Source organism: Diachasmimorpha longicaudata, chromosome 13 (assembly GCF_034640455.1).
Source record: "Diachasmimorpha longicaudata isolate KC_UGA_2023 chromosome 13, iyDiaLong2, whole genome shotgun sequence".
NCBI classification, from domain to species: domain Eukaryota; kingdom Metazoa; phylum Arthropoda; class Insecta; order Hymenoptera; family Braconidae; genus Diachasmimorpha; species Diachasmimorpha longicaudata.
In genome coordinates this window covers 6,237,341-6,258,795 of record NC_087237.1, presented here as the reverse complement: position 1 = coordinate 6,258,795, position 21,455 = coordinate 6,237,341, and the positions used below count along the sequence as shown (strand labels likewise).

The window sequence follows — 21,455 nt, the reverse complement described above, 5'->3', positions numbered from 1 at the left end:
AAAAAATTCCACCCCTGAAACCCCAGTCACGTATTCCACGAGTGAGACACGATTCCTCTAACCTTAGCATTTCCCCTCACCTCAAGATACATCACTCACCCTCCCACCTTTTCACTCTCTCAATTCACCCTTCATTCTGACTTTCCACCTTCACTTTATGCTGTGAACAACACATCCCCGTGTATTCCTCGTCTGTCATGCACTCCCTTCCCCTTACCCCCCCTCCCCTTCATCCTACCTTATTTTACCCTCTCACGGATAGTTTCTCGCCCAGCGTTAAGGGGTGGAAGGATAGAAAAACCAGCCACGAATGTTGACACCGCGGCTAAAGTGCTGCGGTTGTATTCACCGCATTCATTTCCAATTTTTCTCGTGCCTGCATCAGTGATTCAGAGTGTATATACGTGTCTGAGGGAGGGGGGTTAAAAAAGACTAAAGGTGATGTAAAATGTGTGAGGACACTAACACTGGGTACAGGCTGAATGAGAAAGCCATTTTCGTGAGGGGTCCTAAAGTGTCTAGGCAAGTGTGTCTGAAAGAAACACTCGGATATCGTCCTTTGGGAGAGACCGGAGGGAAATTAATGGAATTTTGTATATCTTGATGCGAGACGAATATACCACCCCCTCACCCACCCCTAAGCCATGCGAATAACACGGAATCTTTTTTTTTTATTTTTATTTTTTTGCCCGAGCGATCTTGGAGACTCGGGACAGCCGAAAAAAATAATGTATTCTGGTGGTGGAGGAGGGGAAGAGGGTGAAAAAAAAATTGGAGCGTCCGGTGGGCGATCCACTGGGGGGATATCAAAGCCAGTGGAAACACTGGTGTGTAATTGATCGAGCCACCGTGAAAAGTCGACTATCGACGGGAACTGTCCCGAGAACACGGCAGACAACGTTTGTTTAATGTTTAGGGAGACGAAGGGAAGAAGTCGAGGGGGTGGAATACACGGGATACGTTATCGGAATGAATGGCCAAACGTGTGTCTAGTTTGTTCCGCGTTTCGGGTTGGAGTTGAGGGGAAATGGTCAATTTAGAGTACATATTGGGGGGTGGAGAGAGGGGAGGTAAGATTTGGGGGGTGTAAATAAATGTTTGAAAATTTAGGGTGCGTTGTTGTCTCAGGAAAAGTTTAATATGAATTTTTTTGAATTTATTTATTCAGTTTTTAGTTTCGAATTTAATATTTGACGGACCTGATTTGGTGAATTAATCGATGAAGAGAAAGGGAGAAGAGGGATTTTTTTAGATAAATTGCCGATGGCCCCGAAAAAATTCCAAGAAAATAAATCAAAATTTGAACAAAAAAATATTGAACAGTCGATGGTGCTGAATGTCCACCTCCCCCGGGTTATGACTGTCATATTCATCACATTCAATAATATGATGGATTTTTGGTCACGTCACTGGTTCCCTTTTATGATTGCCCTTTTGGAGGCGCATTCTACGTGTCGATCGATTAATTACATCGGTGTAACCAAAGTGCAAATTCACGCAATATCAATTATTCAATCCGCCATGGACTCGGACAAATATAATCGCTCTTTTGTTGCACTGAATTGGGAAAGGTATTTCCGGGGTATTTGTTTGGGGGATTGTGATGTCTTCGCGAGTGATTTTTCTTTTTGGGATTAACAAACTTTTCGGGATACGAGATGCTCCGTGAACTTCGGCAAATGGGAGGAACATATATTTTTATGAATTCAGTTCCAGCGGGACGATTCGTCTTGGAAAGTTTGTCTAAGCCACACGTCTATGGAAGGAGATGTGGGTCTTCGCTCCTTGGGGGTTCACACCAATGTGCCACAGTGAAAATCACTGAAAAATTGGAATGGGAAGTCTTTTCCAGGAAATCTCATCTGATTTACGAAAAAATTGCAAATTTTCCGACCCCCCAAACATGAAAAATTTCTAATTTCAAAATGAGAAAATCTTACATTAAAAAATAATTTTTTTCAACATCTTCAATTAGTAAATATCAATTAGAAAATGGCCTAAATTATATATTTGTTAACTTCATTTCTATAACGAAAAAATTCTTGCTGCTGTACGAGAAAAACTAATGATTTTTTTCCACCAAATTAATTCAGTTAAAAATTGAAAATCCTCAGGCTCAATATTAAATTAATCCACATTATTTAAGCCCATTTTCCACTTTCCATCACAATTGTGGAATAATAAAATGAATCTTCAAATTTTTCCTCGATTATTCATCAAATGATAAATTTTCCAAATCAAAAATCCTGGAAATTCCCCTAAAACAATCACTTCTGTTAGAAATTTCCATCAGCGTGTCACATTGGATGAAATACATCAGCATTCTACTTCAAGAAACTCACGATCGTTCATACTTCCTCATTCCCCCTCCCCCAGCCAAAAACCCCGTCATATTGCTCCACAAGAAAAATACACTTCTTATTTTTCATTCCAACCAACAGCAGTGGTACAATCTGTCCAGAATAGTTCTATCGAATCGATCCCCGATCCAGACTCAGAATTCTACCCACTCTGACCTACATAACCCGCTCCCCCCGAATATTCTTCCTTTACTACTCTGTTTACAAAAAAAAAATTGAAAGCAAACAGCGCGAGTACGAATCCTCCCCGAAAAACAAAAAAAAAACAACTATTGAATTGCCTCGTACCTTCATACGCTGAGAAAAAAATTTAGTAAAATGGAGCGATTATTTATTGACTCAATCGCGCGATCTCGTTCAATAGTATCAACAGAATAATTAATTGACGTCACCAAATATGTCAGCCCTTTTAGAGACACTTCTGCGTGATTAACCTGCTCCGTATTCTCCAAACACTTCATCAAATTTCAATAATTATTTAAATGTCCCGCCCTTCGAGTCGATATAAATAGAATCCCACATAATAATATATTTTTAATCGACTAATGACCTATTTTTTACCAAATATTTAATTATCTACGAACGACTGCCAATCTCTGGGACAATGCAGAAGTAAAACGTGGAAACAAAAAAAATTATATTTTGACAACAAGATATATTTCGTAAAATCTACGATATTTTTATCTCAATCCAACCCCTGTTATTTATTCTCACCACTAAATTCCAAATTACCGGAGTGTGGAAACTGGATATCTGTCCATTTCGGTATTTCACCGAATACGATATCTACCTATTGAAATCAGAATGTGAGAAAAAAAAATTCTCCCCCCCCCCTCACCGCCCCTGAATGCCGCCATTTCGAGGCTTCAAACTGAATAGAAAAAATGACCAGTGAATAGGTCTGTTTGTCCACTTGTTGCGTTGAAATGGCTCGACATGGGTAACTCAGTTTTCACTGATATATGATAGGGTAGAGGGATGATGACACGGGGGATAGTGTCGGATCGAATTGACGAGTTCCACGTGATTTCTTCGTCAACGATTTGGCTATTTCATGTGGCTAGATGTACCGGAGGCCCGTATAAACATAATAGACACACAGATAGGGTAGAATTCTCCCAAAGATGTGAATTGCAATTGCATTGTGCAACTGTGTACATCCGGATTGTTGCCATGATTACCTCGCAGGCGTTACCGTCGGCCATTAAAGGATACAACCACGAAAACTAGTCAACCCGGGGACAAAAGCGAATGCTCTATCTGAGATCTGGTCGTCATAGACCAGTTGTTTCGCATAAAATCGTTCTTATGGAGATTTAAAAGTCGGAAAACGATTCGCTGGGTTATAGCTCTCTGGGTTAACTATTTGAGAGATATCAGTAATAATCTAATGTTTTATATTTGGTGATAATTTTCAGGAAAATATTATTAAATTCAATTTATTACAAAGATAAATAGTATGGGAAAAAATGCAGAATAATGCAATTAAATTTTCAACTTTTGAGAGGCTATTGAGGACCAGAATATTTACATCATTTAGATCTCTTCTAAATATAATAAATCGATGGAGAATGAAGGAATAAGTAAATGAGTTTAAAGTGCTGGCGTTCATCTCCAGAAAATACCAAAAATCATTCCCCCGCGTCTTCTATTAAATTCTCTTGTTCCTGGATGTCTTCTCTTAATTTAATAAATTATCCCTTTACTAGAATTATCAGAAAATGTAGAATGTCGTCGGTGGTACATTCCCAGTCCAATTTATCCCACCCCAGAAAAGAGAAATCCGAGGAATTGTCACACGAGCAAATTCGCGAGTGGTCAGTGAATTGAAATCATTTCACACGTCAAATCCCGCAATAATTGTATTATTGGTGTACAGAGAAATGAAATTAACAGTTCCTCCAATGTATTTGTCGCCGCTATCGATCAGATTCGTCCTACAAAACAGCAAATTCCAGACAGTGACAAATATTCGGATTATTATTTCACATTGTCCTTGACATTCAGATAATTGTGAGGTTGAACAATATTTGTGGACGACTTTTGGAGGAGCTATTTATCTTCCCGAGGGGCTCTCTCGATAATTGGGGGTGATGGGTGTAAAGGATAGGTCATTTGATGAGTCTTGTGAATAATGAATGGCGACATGGTACTAATGGACGGGTAAACCCCTGAGAATAACGATTTTTTTTTAACTTAACTCAGAATTTTACTAAAAATTATGAAAACCTCTCAATACATTCCCCTGCCCCAGCCAGACCATCAGACACTCCCACCCCCCAAATATTCCCCTAAAACCCGTGTGCCCCCTTCTGAATTTTCCCAAAACCCATAAACCTCATCCTCAACAAAGTCCATTACCACCCACCAATTCCTATTTACACCCCCAGTTCCCCCAAAACTACTAACTAACGTGAGACATTGATATAAAATCCCCCTCCCCGGGTACTTTTGAATGACGATACATCAAGCACTTCTGTAACATAAGCCCTCGGATGGTAACACCTCGGTATGAAGACTGGATTTTACGACGTCTGTTTTGCAGCTCCCTCCCCGAGTTAAATGGACGCTCTCCCAGCTTTATTATTGGTACGCCAGGTGAAGTGGGTGGCAAAATAGCCCACCTAAGAGTACAACCCCAGCCCACCCTCTGCCGCAGCCTCTCCTCCCACTCTCGGCCGCATGGTTAAGTTAATGTGTGTACGTGAAGGCAACGTAACAAGTGCACAAGGTACTACGATTGGTATCATAGGTATGGAGCTACGACGCGAGAGGGTTCCTCAGCCATTACGAGCGTCAATAAATCAAGCCCACGAAAACACCAACAACCTCCTCCATTCCACCACCCACCCCCCTCCCCACCCCTCCTGGGTTTTTCCCCATTCTGCCTGCCCACCTGAGGTAAGAGAAACAACGAACGCGAACGATTAAATGAAAACACTCCGACGTTTATTGGCAATCACAGAGCAGGCTAGTACCCAGTTGTAACCTCTAGCCAGGGTGAGTTATCTAACACGCAGGTTGTCCGTTGAGAATTATTAAAAAGTCATTTTGCTGGAAATTACATTCGAGATAAGTAGAATAATTAACAAAATTGTTTGGTATTTCTAATGATTTTTTTTCGGTAATGAATGAAAAACGAAATTTTTTCTGGTTTTACTGTGATTGCTGTGGTTGGGGGTAAGGTAGCGAGGGATGGTGGGATGAGGGGGTGAAGCGTTGAGTGTAGAAAGTGATAAAATGATTTTGAATGATCTCCAAACCGCCGGATAATATTGAAATTATAATAAATAAACAAATTTTTTATGTTGCAGGAGGAATTGAAAGAGGAGATGAGGGCGGATCGAGGGATAATCTCCTGAAGTTGACATATTGGAAGGAGACATGGAGAAAGTGGTGAAATTATTTGAAAGATTATGGTAGGTTGGTACTGGAAACTTCAAAGGCACCAATACCCGCTTTTCAATTTGATTCAGCCGAAAGGGCGGGTAGATGGGGGTTAGTGGGATTCAGTATCAGACTCGTAGTGAGTTTCTGCCATTAGCTTTCAAGCGACGAGGTTAGGGGTTTCGTGCAGTGAGTTTTCCGGTATCAGTGAATTCAAGAATTTCGGAATTTCGGGGTATGAGGGGAAAATTGAGTTTAGGGGATAGTAGAGGACGTCCCCAGAGGGTCAATTAGATGACCGGATAATGGAGTAGTCGGTGAACGAGTGGATATCGCAGTTGTTTTTGACGAATAAAATATGAACCTTCATCATTTTGCAAATATACTACAATTTCGGAAACTCAATGATAAAACCTGAGGCGGAGGCTATTTTTTAATGATTATTAATTAATGCAACAATTTGACTGCAGAACTCGTCCTAAACTCAGTAGTGTCCTTGAAAGCTCAAGGAAAAACCGATAGATCACCGAACTATCAATCACCCCCTCGGATGTATCTAATAGTTCGACAGAAACGTCTCTCCCTGTATCCAAATGTGATTGTAAATGACATGAAAACATGGGAAGGGGAGCATTAGCGGTGGAGTGAGATTAATCAGGGTCTCAACGCCCGCGCAAGTCGATGGGCCAACACTTTGCGGCTTGCCTCGTAGTGGTGAAGGGTCGAAGGAGTACGACACGACAGAGACAGGACTAGACCGACATCAATCTCTTTGCTTGTTCCTCGTGGCATTAATTCGGTACCCCATGTCCAATCGTTTCACACACCCCCTTGTTGTTTCGTCACTTTCAACCGTCCACTGACTCGAGACATTCGATACCTCTTGACATGGGTCAGTGATAAATAAGTGTCGATGTATTTACGGGATATCGAGTGGTGGTTGACTCCGGGTAATTAATTAATTCGTTCTCGACTAATGAATTCTGGAGGGTTTATTCAGGAAAAATATAGTGAGAGACTTTTGAAATTTTTCTCTGCCATTCAACATCTTTACGTTATCCCTGTTTATGGGAGTATAATTATTATTATACTCATTATTTTTAGGTTGATCCTCGCGAACCCTGACAATTGTTTCATCGTCTCAATTTAAATTATTTAAATCATGACAACGACAAATGAATAATTCAATTTATTCTGATGTAATAATTGATTTATCAACACCATTGTCATCGTAAATTATTACTGATAATTTCATAAATTCTAATTACAATTAATTCATTAACCACGATTGTATAAATAGTCACCGACAAAAGCCACCAAGAATAATAGATGAAATTTGAAAGTCACAGCCATTTGACGGTGGCTTAAATTTTAATGAGCACCGGCGGAAGAAGAAGTCCCATTCATTCCCGAGGGCATGTTGAGAACTGACAAAACAGTTGATATGGGATGGTATAGAAGGTGGATTATGAATGGACTTGCAGTGGACGAATAAAAATAAAAGTGGGAATAGGGAAGCCCCGAGGAGAGTCCAACGGTGGAGAAAAAAAAAAGGAACTTTCGAGAGGGGAAATAATCGAGGACGTGGGTGGCAGTCCAAGAAGGAGAAAAAAAAATAGAAATAAGAGGAGTTCATAAAATGGCTGAGACGAATAATCTAACCTGTTATGGAGACTCCCTCTTTGCTGGATTTAATTCATCCATTAATCCCAATAGGAGGGTAATGTTATTTCAAACTCAGTTAGTTCGGAATTCATAAGAATGGAATTTATCAAGATAATTGGGGGATGAATGTCCCTATTTTTTTTTTCTATCTCTCTCACAAGAATTCGAGAATTTTAAACTGAATGACGTAATAAATTTTTTTGCCTGAACGAAAGGTTAAATCATTCGGATTTATTCTTTGGAAAAAAATGCGAATTAGGAATAATCATCCCTCAAATAGAAGATATCAATAAACATGAAATATTCACCCCCTAATTGGTAATTACAAGAGCAAGCGCTGGTATTTTACCGCCAGCAGAGAAATCGCCGTAACTCATCGCCACAATATTTGTCTTTGATTACCTTTTATGATGTTTGCCCTGTAGGGGGTTGCAGAGGAGGGGGGTAAATACCCTTTTAACATCATGGATATTAGCGTGCTACCGTTGATTCGTAATACCGAGTTGGAAAATTTTCTTGTTATTCCAAAACACTCGTTTCACCAGTTATTGAACAGTTTTTTAAGTAAGAAAATAAGAAGAGCCACTGGAGAACGGAAATTCCTTCTCATTAACATAAAGACAAATATATCTGTATAGCTGTTATCAACCAAGTTTATTGACTCATTTTCTTTCTGAACTTGGAGTGGAGGCGAGTTGAAATGGACTTATCGAAAAAAACTTTGGGTGAGTGGCTCTTATTTTATTTCTACGGAATTCATTGTGGACTTTGTACTGAAAAACATTGATTGGAAAATTCACTGGGGTAGGAGATGAAACAAGGGAGTGCTCCGCGGTGATTATGATAATTAATTATCATTACTGAAGTGGCAATTATCGTGGAGAAATTGAGTATTATAATTGAATAAAACTCATTATTCAAACTTTTTATGATTCATTGAGGAATCAACTTCGTGGTTGATGATCACTTATGAGTCTCTTCATCAGAATATTTTCATCTCTCAAAACAGTTATTGCAAAAGAATATAAGAATCGCTTTTTGACATTTTACTGTGAAAATATCCATAATCCTGATAATTTCGTGTTTAATAAGATGGAAAAAATCGTTCTAGCCAACCTACTTCCCCCCAAAATTACCATAATAACTCCACCGCACGAATCCTTAATTAATCTTGTCTCCAATTATTCCGATAGCCAGATAAACTCAAACTAATGCTCCCCAGGAACGAAATACAGTCATTAGTTCAATACCCACAACTTATTATTTCAATGAACGTGAACAAATCCCTAATCTTCTGAGAGCTGACGAGAGGGAGAAATAAGCACTCGATTTTCAGGAGTCTATCGCATGAACATGAATGATTTTCCCTCATTCACTGGCCTCAAATGCAGATTCAACTCGGTTGGCAGACCCCTAACTAGTGTTATCAATCCAAAATTACCCAAAATGTCCCTGCAAACCGGAACGCCCCCTCCCCCCTCAGTGTGAACGTTGTCAGGAAGAGTGGCAGTGTGATCCTCACGGTGGGTCTGTATCTACTGGCACATGGGCCATCCCGCATTGGTGGAGGTAGGGGCTACCGAGTTACGATACCCACCAACTCAACCCCACGATGATACACACTGAGAGATACACGAGAGAACGGTTTGAGCGAGGAATCGAATGAGATGAGAGACGGATTTGGAATTTCGAAACACCGACGAGATCACAATGGCTGAGAGTTAACCCGTATCACTTGGGACTTAGATATACGAATGAGTGAACCGGGGCACTGTTATCAGAGAATGTGTACCAAATTGTGGAAGAGACGTTGTATTTTATTTTTTGGAAACTTGGGATTATTCGGATTTCGGGTTAACTCAAGGAGAATTAATACTCTCATTATTTCAATTGAGGATATTGAGGATTTTTCATTTTAAGGCGACATCATTGGTCCAAGTATGCGTGAGAATAATTTAGGAATTGCTGGGACCGACTTACTGACATTTATTTTTAATTAAATTCTATAAACACCGAAATTCAGTAGAATATAACTTGGAAAAAATCTCGCGAAAATCCCTCATCATAAAAAGAATAAAACATTTCCAATTTACCGTACAAAATTGACTTTGCAGAAGAATAAAATTCATTCAACACAAATAATTCATTATTTCAAATGAAATATCTCGCGAAAGTGCATGAAAAAATCCCATTCACCATTTTTATTTGGTCATTCTAAAAACAAAGGATTTAACCAGAGGAAAAATTTAATTTCAAAGTTATGAAGAACAGAACCGCGCCGACCACTGCAGTTGGCAAAGCAAAATCAGAACATGCAGAATTTTTATATTTCATGAACGCTCGTAAAGTACAGAAGAAAATTAAAATAGTTTTTACATCCATACTCATCAGACTGGACACGCAACGAAAATCGCAATTCACTTTGATTTCTCGTTTTACTCTTTAAACATCTCCTTGCACTTCTGGCCAACCCACCGCAGTATAAAATTAAACATGAGAATAATGTTGTGCATGAAAACTTACCGCACTCGGGGACCAATTATGAGGCCATGTTCTTGTCTCGTGGTTACTGCTAGCACCTGGTGAACTCGCGAGAAAAACAACTCGTCTGTCAGTTGTTCCTGTTGTGGTGGTTGTCGCCAGCAACGCTGCTCTCGCCCTTGATCCACCGATACTCAATGTCGGCGAGGTTTCCATGATGGACCTGTACATATTAATTATTTCTTAATTAGCAGAACGCATCAAACGAATTTCCATTTATTCTCGTGCTGAGTGAACTGAATAAATTATAAATTTTCAAGAGAAACTTCTCAAAAAAAATTGCAGTGGTTGCTATGTCCAAATATTAATATTCTCACACGAAATGTATAAACTTTGATGAAAGTCAGACAACTGCCTCTACTTTCAAATTTATTCAAATTAATTTAACTGTTTCCAGTAACATTCGAAAAAATCCTAACTCAGCAAAAACAAATGTCTGAATTTCAGACCTGAATTACAATATTTATGAACCTGTTCGTTGTAATTCAGATAAATTTTCATGTCATTCAGACGTTTTTTAAGTGTCAAAAATTTTCTCCAAAGACATTTAAAGTTCAAATATTAATTCTAGCTGTGAACAAAAATATCCAGTAAAGAAAAATCGATCACAAACATCCCTCAAGAAGCTAATTAATTAATTAATTAAAATCTGAAATAAATATAGCCAGTCCCAGGTCGCGTACTCCATAATCTCAATTTTTCCATATAATTGTGTAAAGTACATTACATTCCCCATAAATATTGAACTAATAATTCAAGATCTTCTAACAACCTCTCGTTAGCCTGCATCCCCCCTCCCCCTTTTCACAACAGACAGGGAACAAGAGTACGTCCCAACGAGACACACGTGACAAACGATAATAATCATTCACACTGACCCATTCTCCTCACCTTTCAGATCAATTTCCGGACCTCAGCTGACACAAAAAAAAAACTTCTCCCCTTAATCAACTCTCACTCGATGTTGTACGCGCACTTTTCCATTGTATCCTTATTTATCACCCCTCATATTTGCGCCCAAGCCACCCTCTCCATTACGGAAAATTTTCTTAATCACTGTCAGAAGATCGATAGCAAGACTCCCGATGTAATTGATGAGCCCTGATAATTCAGAATTTCAAATTCCCGGGGATGGCTCCCCCTTCGATTATAATCAAGAACTGATTAATCGCAATATCGTTGTTTCGTTGAATTACTGCACGAAAATTAAATGAGAAATCACCCGGAATTATCGATAAATTTCCCACCAGCATTTATACATTTTCACCACCAACCAATTGTTCACAAATAAATCATAACAAAATTAGAGGTCAACACTGCAATTGCCGATTATCAATTCATAGAATTCGATGAATCAACTTCGAGACTAGACTAGAAATTCCGGAAATATTAACGCATTCAATGTCACCCACGTTCATCCCCCATCGATACGAAATTTTCTGGATTTTTTCATCAACTCATGAACCATTAAATTGAACTGGCTGCATAGCTGAAGGCACTCGTTCGATGGCCTCGGCGATTATCGTATTTACGGTGATAAAGAACAATCTAGTGTTTCATAAGCCACTGTCCCATAAATAACATCGAGTTGAACCGCACTCAGACACTTTGAAATTTAGAGTTTTAATTTTTTCAGTAACTTCATCATTCTCTTACGTAGAAATTTCTCATTAAATTTCCTCATTCTCCACCGCAAATACTTCAACGACATTGATCGATTCATCGAATCATTAAATTTTAATTAAGAATCGATCAATTGTCAATTTTCTGGGCAAATTTTTTATTCCCCTTTCGCTTCCTACACATCTGATTGTCATCGGTCAAAACAGTCTTGATAAAATATTCATGAGTGCTTTGGAAAACAGTCATCCAATGGCCTCATTGATCAGGATGAGCCCGGGCGTCTCGCACGAGATCGCGCACTACACTGAACACCAGGACGTCAAGTCCTCAAGCTCGTGAATTCGCGGGCTCACGTGGTAAATCTTCGCGCATGCACCGATCCTCGTCTTCCCTTTCCTCTCTTATCCATCCAGTCCATTTCCTCGTTCCACTCACCACACCATCCTCCACTTCTTGCTGGCCACGACAAAAGGGCTCAGCCAGCCGCTCACCTCCATTGCGCATATCGGGATCCTCTTCGGCTATTTTCCTTAGACGGAAGATCCACTAGAACGTAGCACTCGCCGAACGTTGCTCAGACGATGGCCTCTTTCATCCACCCAAAAATCCTATTATGTTATTAAATATCCGGTCTGGTGTCAATGTTATTCTTTAATATCAAGTTTTTGAAGAGGGGAAATTAAATTAAGAGATCATTATGAGATTTATGGTTGCGGCTGGGAGAGGGGGGATTGAATATTAAAGATGTTTAAGTATTTATAGATTCAACTAAGTTCAACGATTAAATTTGTGAATTAAATAAATTATTAATTACTGAAATGACATTTTGCATTTTTAATTTTTGGAAAATCAACTAAATCGAAATTCCATCAGCTTTTAAGTAGAACTCATCGTTTTCTAATTTGGTCACTCCTAAATATAAAATCGCGTATCAATCGCTCATGAATTTCAAATTTACTGGAATACGTCACAAAATGTAAAAATAATTTTCCGTCCCAGCACTATTTTAATCAAACTTCAAGTTCCCTCCCCCTTTTTATTCCCTCATTGATTGGATCTATTCAAATTCGCCTAAAACCCCCTAAAATAACCCCAGTCCCCCATATTCCCCGCAATATTTCTAAAAACCAAGAAAAAATATCAACTATATAGGCTAATAATTATTTTAAAACTTTTCAACATCAGAAAACATATGAAATATTTTTTATTTGATTTTCATCCAACACTAAGACATTCTCTCGTAAAATTGTAATTAAAAATGCACCGGGAACCACTTCCAAGAGACAAAAATGAAGAGTTACCTTACGATATGCTATTTGGCAATCACTTGATGTTGCCTTTTCAGAATCACCGTATACCAACGTCTATTTACCACTGCGAGAGTGGGATCCAGTGCATATAACTGTTGAAAACGACGGGAGAGAAATTGGACGGTGATAAAAGGGGGGAAAAATGAGTGGAGTGTGTTCGTAATACATAAACGATGCTTTCCTCTGAAATCGAGAGCATCAACAAGGAGTCCCTCGGTTACAGAGGGACAAAAAGTTGTGAAAACTGTTGGACGATGAAGAATCGTCGATTTCGCATTTTTCAACTACTATTTCTCGATGGTCTGTTTCCATTGTTTTCCTTCTTAGAATGGACCAGCCATTAAATCCAAATTGATTAACAAAATCCAAACACAGTTTGCAACAATATCACTCCACGATTTCAACAATTTTTTTAACAATTAAATCTGTCGGTTAAATTGTCCTGGATTTTCCATCAAATTGGAGGTTTCAAAAATTTTTTTCCTCGAATTAAAATCTATTTGGCTCAATCCAAAAATTTTAATTGATTAAAAATTGCGTGAATTTGTTAAAAAATAATAGAATAACCCTAATAATTTGTTCCTCCCGCTGTCATCCCCCTTTTTTCGTGCATGTATGCTCTTTGCCAGCGTAATTCATCGTGACGGTTTTCGCGAATCGATATCTCACATGCCAGGTGTAAAGGAGGGGAGGAAGGGAGAGAGGTGGTATTGCAAGGCACCTTTCGCAGTGTAGCCTGCCGCCTTCCTCCCAACCAACTTGATGAATGTTCCACAATTTTCACACCGGCAATTTTCAGGTAAAGGTTGCCCCATAGCTCTGGCTGAACTACTCGCATTCCCACCACCGCCCAACCCCCCATTATGGCTTCGCCGGGGTGAAAAATCGAATTTTACAAATGTTTTACCGAATATTTAAACTTAATTCAATAACTGGGCAGTTATAAATGCTCATTAATTAATTTAGTATCAACTTAAAAAGCGCTGTGATCGAATAAATATTATTCCTGTCGTGACATTGGGGAGGAAATTCATCAAATTTAGTCAACGATTACTCGTAATTAACTATTTACTACTGACCGGATGTTAATTCTGGATTTTGTCAATATTTGAAAGAAGAAAACGTTTCGTGATGATTTATACTCCCGACATGCAATTATTAAATAGATCAAAATAATGACAGAAAAATATATTTGAACCATGTAACCACCCATTTTCCAGGAATGATGGTACATTGAACGAAACTCTCCCATTATAAATGAACAATAAATTCATTATATCAGTAAAAGTCTCACCAATGAGTATTTTAATCCCCAATTAGGAAATCAGAGGAATAAAACCACGCGGTTCGAATGAGAGGAAATATAGGGGATGAATGGGGGTTATATGATGTCGGAAAAACAGCTGTATCGTACAAACTTTGGGTATTTCCCCAATATTATATCCTGAATCGAACAGTATGATTTTCAACAGATAATGAATGAATTATCCTCATTAAAAAACATCATCAAACCATGAAATTCGCCGACTTCAACTCAAACAATTGCTCATTGTTTAATGAAAACCAATAGAGAGCGACTCAATCAGAAGTAGCATAAAAGCAAAGGAAAATCGCCGAGAAAAATAAACGATAACACATGGAAAAATTAGTCGGACATATTATCACGTGTAATTAAAATATTTTCTCAGTTAATATTCAACTAATGTTTTTGTATTAAAAATTTTAAACGACGTAATTATCAATTCAGCTACATGAAACTGTAAAATAAAAAAAAATCATCATCCCAATTGTTTATTGTTTAATTAAAAACAGTAGAGAGTAATTCAAACAGAAGTAGAGTAAAAGCAAAGGGAAAATCTCGGAGAATAATAAGCGACCAGAAATGGGCGAAAGAGTAGAAGATACACCCGGCAGATTAGAAGCTTAAAAAAAAGGAATTATCAAGCGAAAGCAAGGCAACGAATATCAGGGGGGTGGGAGGGGGGGGAGTGAGAATAAAAAGAATATAACTGTGGGTGGATCACGATTAAAAAAACCCAGCGACTCGTGAATTAAAAGCAGTCTGACTACCAGAAGATCAAGAATTTCGTCATAATATATGGCATACACATATTTTTTTTCCCTTCTCATTCTCTCCCTCCCTCCCTCACTCACTCTGTATTCTTATTTTCCACTTTCAGGCCGAGAAAAACCGTTGGGTTTCGCCGATGACGAAGAGAGAAAAAAAAAACTGAAAATTCGTGCACAGAGCGACTACACCATCACTCTCTCGTGTGTTCGTGCTAGCGCGCATTCTCATTCCGATTTACCTTTTTCCCTTGGCTGCCGATTGAAGAGGCCTTTATGATTCCATACTGCTTTATATCCTAGCCTCCCCCCCTATTCCCGTACCACCCAACTTCACACCCACCGACGGTTTATTATTATGCGTGCATCGACAACGGCGAAGATGACGATGATTGTATGTGTCGAGGTTTTTCGCTTTGTGTTGTATACCAACCATAATACTTTTCAACTCCTATTTTCTTTCAACAATGGCGCGGATTCATGGTCTCTTTCATAGTTCCGTGAACTAAATTCATCATTTGGGGGATATTTTTTTTTTATTCATGGGTGGAAGCTATTGAAAAATGAAGTTAATGAAGACTGGGAAAATTTGAAGTCGTTTTGAAGGGTTTTTATGAGCTTTCAAATCAGGTCTTGCCATATTAAATTGGGTAATTTATTCCGATGATATCGGTGAATCTGATTGAGACAATTATTCCAGATCATTAGAGACAGCAAATAGTATTTTTTAATTTTTTTTTATTGGGAAATTATCACTCAAGTTGTCGGTGACTTCAATTTCACTTCACACGATATTCATTCGGTAAATTTTTATATAATAATTCGATAGGGAGTTTGTTGTTTTATGGAGATGTTGGTGGATAGTTGTATCAGTTTCATTCTTAGTTTGTCACTTCATTCAGTGCTTTATCGACCGGCCAATTATTTTTAAAAAGACAATTTCGGGTCAATTATAGGAGTGAGAATGGAGGACTTTATAAACTGTCCACTAAAATAGAATTCAACTAAAATTGTATCCCCCAAAAAACTAATTTCTCATCACTTCATTCGTTGATTCTCCACTCCTGTATTCATTCCCGAATAACTGCAGACTCGTACATAAACGAATTGATTGCGAGAAATAACGAAAAAATAATTCAATATCCGCTTTATCCCCATCGTCATTCACCATTACCAATCCCGACAATATAGAGAATTTTAATTGCAATTCAATTTTTATTTTTTTTATCGTCATTAACGCTTCGCGCGTTTACTTCATCAAGGACTAATCCAATAATAAAACTCTCCTCCGATCAATACGAGATTGAAAAAAAAAAACATCTAAATGGAGAGAAAAAAAATAGTTGAAGATTTATGAACTCCGGTAAGAATATCACTCCGAGACGGCAAAAAAAGTGGAAAACTTTGTGGGAAGTTTCGCAAGACATGGAGGAAGTGGAAACAGTGAAAAGGCTCAACCGAGTATTATTCAATATAGTGAACCTATCGTCAACGCTACACTCGCATGTTTTAAGCCCCCCATTTTTCAGCATTTGTCCGGTAAATTTTTGGCCGCTGTGCGGTGAAAATTTGCATGAACCGACGACTATTCGCCAACGTATTTCCTGGTAAAATATACTACCGTTTATCTAAGATAACAGAGTAATAATACACGAGGAGAAATATCCTATTACGAAAAAAACTAAAAGCGAGACTATCGATGTTCCGAAAGTCTGTCGCGCGTATTCCTCATTGTTACCGTCGGCGGCTAATTTGAATGCAAAACTCGTTTAATTTTGTTAACTCATTAAAATTGTCGCCGGCTGAGGAGAACTGCGCTCTGTATCGTACATTAAAAAAACGACGAAATAGATCAAATACCTAAAATCAATGATAATAAAATATCCAAATTTAGAACCTAACTGATGCTGTAAATAAATCTTACAGATTGAAACGCTTCAAGCAATAAAATGAGAAATGTAAAAAATGTATGACTGCTTGGTTCAAACGCTTGACTAAAATTTCCCTACTCATCCATCAATTTTCTCACATCCATTCCGTCTGATAAATCCCGATTTATTCCCTTAAAAAATGTCACCCCCGCATGGCATTCATCAGCAATTCCCTTTGATACTTTCCCCCTGAAATATTCATAAACATAAAACATCGCAGGATCCAAGAAAGTGCTGACACAAGCCAGTTTATAATGTTTAGCAATGCAACTGTTTCTAATCCTAATGCACGGTATTTTATTTATGCAACACGGACCTCTATTTCACACCGCAGACTCGAGAATCTTAACGGCTTTCAATTTCCGTTAGCCATCAATATTATTTAGTTTAGTTTGGTACTCTACGTGTTATTCCCTCACTTCGTTACACACCCTGTAGACTCATGTCTCTTGTTACCCTCTTTCTCCCACACCTTGGACTACTTCCTCACGCTCCTCATGCCTCCAGTAAGGAAATTACTTGTCCTCCTCTGGTTCTCCGTCTGTGTACATCTCCTCCTTCCATGTACACCACTAACTGGTATCTCGAATCCTTCTTCTCCATTTCACTGTCTAGTATATTTTAGCCCTGTTAGAGGAGATGGATTTATTTGTACTATTGTTGTGTGAGATTAATGAAACATTTTAATGTTAATACAAGTTAAATAAACATTTACTAATATTTTAAATAAATATATATTGTCGAACGACGTTTTATTTTTCCCTCTACTTTCTCATTTCATCCCCTCGTGATTTCGGATGATTGAGACGTAGAGCTAAAAAAAATATATATGAAAGTATGTCGGCTCCATCCAAAAACAACGACAAATAGAATATTGGTGACTGCGGAGAGCATTTGACATATACCGGATCGATTGGTGAGGGGTAGGCAGAGGGTTGAAAAAGGGGGTGAAAAACCGAAAAAAAAAAATTTGGGGCGAATGTCAACGACACGCGTCGATCGGGATCCGACATATCCCTCTTCTATGGTCACATGCAAATAAATGTTTTTTTCCCCCTTATTCGGATACAGTGTGTATCGCGCAGGGTGATTGAAGGATGCTCGCGCACCAAAATCATATATACTGAGGCAGTTTACAAGTCTCGACAAAAAAAAATACTCTGTGATGAACACATTTTTCACCTATTGGTTAAATATTCATGATACTATTGCAGCCAACACACCATAACTTTTGGTTGAATTATATTTCAAGAGAGAATTATTCACATTTCAAATTGGATATTAAAAGAATGGAAAATATACTGAAAAGGTTAACAAGGAGCTTGAAAAATTTATGAAGATAAGCTCATGATACCGACAAAATAATTTCTCTTGAATATTTCATTTCAACTGGAAATATTCCTAATAAATCACTGACTCATTCATTCCATAAATAATATGTACAACAGTGAATGAAAAATATTTTCCTGTGCAATCAAAGAGACATTGTAGTTGGACTTCAACAATCCCTTCTCCAAAATCGTTGGACAAAGAAATATCCAGGGTACTTTGTGGCATGGTGATTAAGGTATGAAAGCAAGCACTGTTGCATTCAAGGAAAAAAAAACTTTCAGACCTTAAAATAGAGAATAAGGAAAAATTGGCAAAGAGGTAGTTTGAAGTGGGTGAGCAGTTACTTCTTGACTGAAGGTTACGAGTTACTATTATTCACCAAGAAGGTAACTTCAATTATAGCAAATAAGTCCTTAATTCGCTTGATCCTAAAGTGATCCTCGTCAAATCTGGTCTATTGCATTCCCAAAAAGAACTTCGATACCACAGAATAAAGAAAAATGGAAAAAACAGTCTGGATCAAGTGCCCCATTCCATGACGAGTCACTGCAATGGCTGTCTGATGTTTTGGCCGACTGATAATGCACCAACGAGGATGCTGTACAAGTTCAAAGTGCAGTTAATACCAAATGAATTCACGTGATCCACCCTGATCCCTCAGTGGACATCGTCGAGAGCCTGTCATGATCCCACAGGGAGTCGTCGTGGCTCAGAATTAATTGACATCGATTGAAGTCAGGATTATTACCCGTCAAATATTTGTAACACTTGGAGCCCACTCTCATTAACGATAGTTTCTTAATGAGTAAAAGCCAACTTCAACCATATTATCTACATCCTCCTCCCTCCATCATCCCTATTCTCCTGATTTAGGCTGGCCATCAGCGACGACCTTCATTAATCCGTTATACATGTAGATGGCACATGAGATATGACATGATTGAATCCATGCTGTATTTCGAAACGTGAGAACTGATAACCTAATGAACAGGCAGACTGATCATCGTGCCACGATTATCCAGTGTCCATTAAATTGATTCGTGACGATAGTATCTAAAGTCACCAGAATGATAGTGTCAGCTCGTTGCAATATTATTGGGATAGTGTCGTGATGATAAAGGCTGATATTGGAGAGTTTCCAAAGATTGCTAAGCACTTTGATGATTACTCTAGAATGAAGTTACAAGGACAGACATATCTGAATGACTCTACGACAGTGATAGGAAGAATTGAGCTTCTATGAGGAGCAAATGATTCCTTCAAACACCATAACTTCGCCATCACCAACATACCTTCACGATGCACCTAACGACATTCCTCTCTTCCCTCATAACTCTTGATCTCATCTTGACCCGTTGAAGACTACTCCATTAAAATTGTAGTGTGATTGAATTTTTATCTACTCCCTGTTCCTTCATTAACTGCTATCCCATTATTACCAATTTTATAATAGTAATACATAATCACTCGAGCAATTAACGCTCTTCTGGTCACTGAATGTGTAATACTAATATATAAACAATTGAGCTGTCATCAAAGGAAGTAGCTTCCTTAAATATCACTTAAACACCCGACAAGAGTGGCCAACAGCTGTAACAACTATCGTATCTCCACGATGCACTCAACATTCTTCTCCATCTTGCTCAGTATTATTTTGCTCCACTGAAGACTAGCTTCTCTATTAAAATTGTACAATGCCGTGGAATTCTTTTCTCCATTCACTGCTTCTCTCATCACCTAACTCCCGAGACCTTCGATCGCTCCCGGACAGAGAAGGGAGAGGAAAAATAACCAAGAGGACACATAACGAGTACAACATACAGATATACCTGTTCGTTATTACACAGCGTATCATTTCTGGTAAGAAGCTTCCAGTTGAGATGCGGAAGTCTGGTATGAGTATTATCCTCGGAAAATTTCTATATCGAATCTCGCCGTTGACAAACGATCGGAGGGACAATGGGCCTGAGAATTTCTTCCGTCGTAATATCCCTTCGTGTTTCAATCGACCTCATCTCATTCAACTTGCGATTGAAGTAGAGCTTTCATTTTCAATAATCACCCGGACGATTTACAGATATTAGATTTTTACGGACATCAGGATGTTCAAGTTTTTAATTATCCAGTTTTTTATAGTGAATTGTCGATTGTCTGGGAGGTTGGGTGGACTTTGATGGTGTTGGTAACGTGAACTTGGGAGAATTCATGAATTTCCTGTGCTCAGAACTCCAGACGTTATTTAACGTGTAATCTCAGGCCAATTGATTGCCTCATTCAACCGGAAATTGAGTAAAATTCCAACTGTTATTTCCGGAATAGCTAATTAACAATCAACGACGATGGGGAGAAGGACAACAAGTTGGTGAAATATTAGTGAAATGGTCAAGTGATGATTTTTATTATGAGACATTCAAAATCATCATGAATTTCTCACTTGTCCTGAAACCTGGTGGCATCAGTTCGGAATGACTTGACGTATGGGAGTCACATCTGTCTCATTGCTCGCCAGTGGTGGTAATCAATTCGGGCCATTCTCCAAATAACTCCATATACGAAATGCACTGGGTGGTGGGGGTAGAGGAGGAGGAGTCATTCCTGCTGTGTCGTCCAGCGGCTTTACCGGAAATTGAAAGTCCGCTACGTGACTTCCGGTTGACACGGCTGTAGCCAGCCGTTCGTCTTCATGCTGAAGGGTACGGTGGGGAGTATCAGAACGTGAGGGCTGAGTGGAAACCGAAAGCGCGAACGACGGAAAGAGCCGGTGCTAACGGATTGCATTTTCGCGTCTTAAGTTTCAGGGGCCGTTTGTCATGATAGGTTATATCATGGGTCTAACTATCTTGTGCTAATTTCCGGGGGAGGCTGGAGGGTAGCGGAGACGTAATTAGCGAGGGTTTCGAGAGATTGAACGAGGGTGAGGGAGACGGGAAATTTTTTCATACGAGTTTGCCATTTTTTTTTTTATGTGCGAGAATTTTCGGGGAGAATTTTATAATCCTTATCCACGAGAGACTACATTAATTTTAATAAAGTTCAGCAGAAGTGTCAATGAAAAATTTATGTTGACCAATTTAATTTATCAATTTTCGTGGTTTGAAATCGAGGAGATTTTTAAATAATATTATAACGCATTGAAAAACCTCGTGATTTTCCCGATGACACGATGAATTGAATTTTGAGTCGACGCGATAAACGTGTGCATCCTCACGCATGAACGAATTACCCCATGAAATACGTGT

General features: G+C 38.6%; 2 protein-coding genes across 8 annotated transcripts in view; one reads left to right on the top strand and one right to left on the bottom strand.

Annotated features, from left to right (window-relative positions):
- Positions 1-21,455, bottom strand: part of LOC135168846 (zeta-sarcoglycan) — a 165,996-nt gene that overhangs the window by 76,994 nt on the left and 67,547 nt on the right. Inside the window, exons 3-4 of one of the 5 annotated variants that reach the window (XM_064133432.1) lie at positions 17,289-17,511; positions 9,936-10,116 (exon numbers count right to left, since the gene is read on the bottom strand). The exons of 2 other annotated variants lie outside the window; for them this stretch is intronic. In XM_064133432.1, coding sequence (XP_063989502.1) covers positions 9,936-10,109 — 174 coding nt within the window. In that variant the 5' untranslated portion in view covers positions 10,110-10,116; positions 17,289-17,511. Of the gene's footprint in view, positions 1-9,935; positions 10,117-10,844; positions 11,876-17,288; positions 17,512-21,455 lie in introns of those variants that run through there. 2 more of the 5 variants (XM_064133433.1, XM_064133434.1) reach the window with 2 other exon arrangements.
- The window catches only part of LOC135168810 (GAS2-like protein pickled eggs), a 215,368-nt gene that overhangs the window by 139,886 nt on the left and 54,027 nt on the right, over positions 1-21,455 (top strand). For 2 of the 3 annotated variants that reach the window (XM_064133349.1, XM_064133351.1), the window contains one exon: positions 5,675-5,779. The exons of the other annotated variant lie outside the window; for it this stretch is intronic. In XM_064133349.1, coding sequence (XP_063989419.1) covers positions 5,777-5,779 — 3 coding nt within the window. In that variant the 5' untranslated portion in view covers positions 5,675-5,776. The remainder of the gene's footprint in view (positions 1-5,674; positions 5,780-21,455) is intronic. 3 annotated transcript variants of the gene reach the window in all.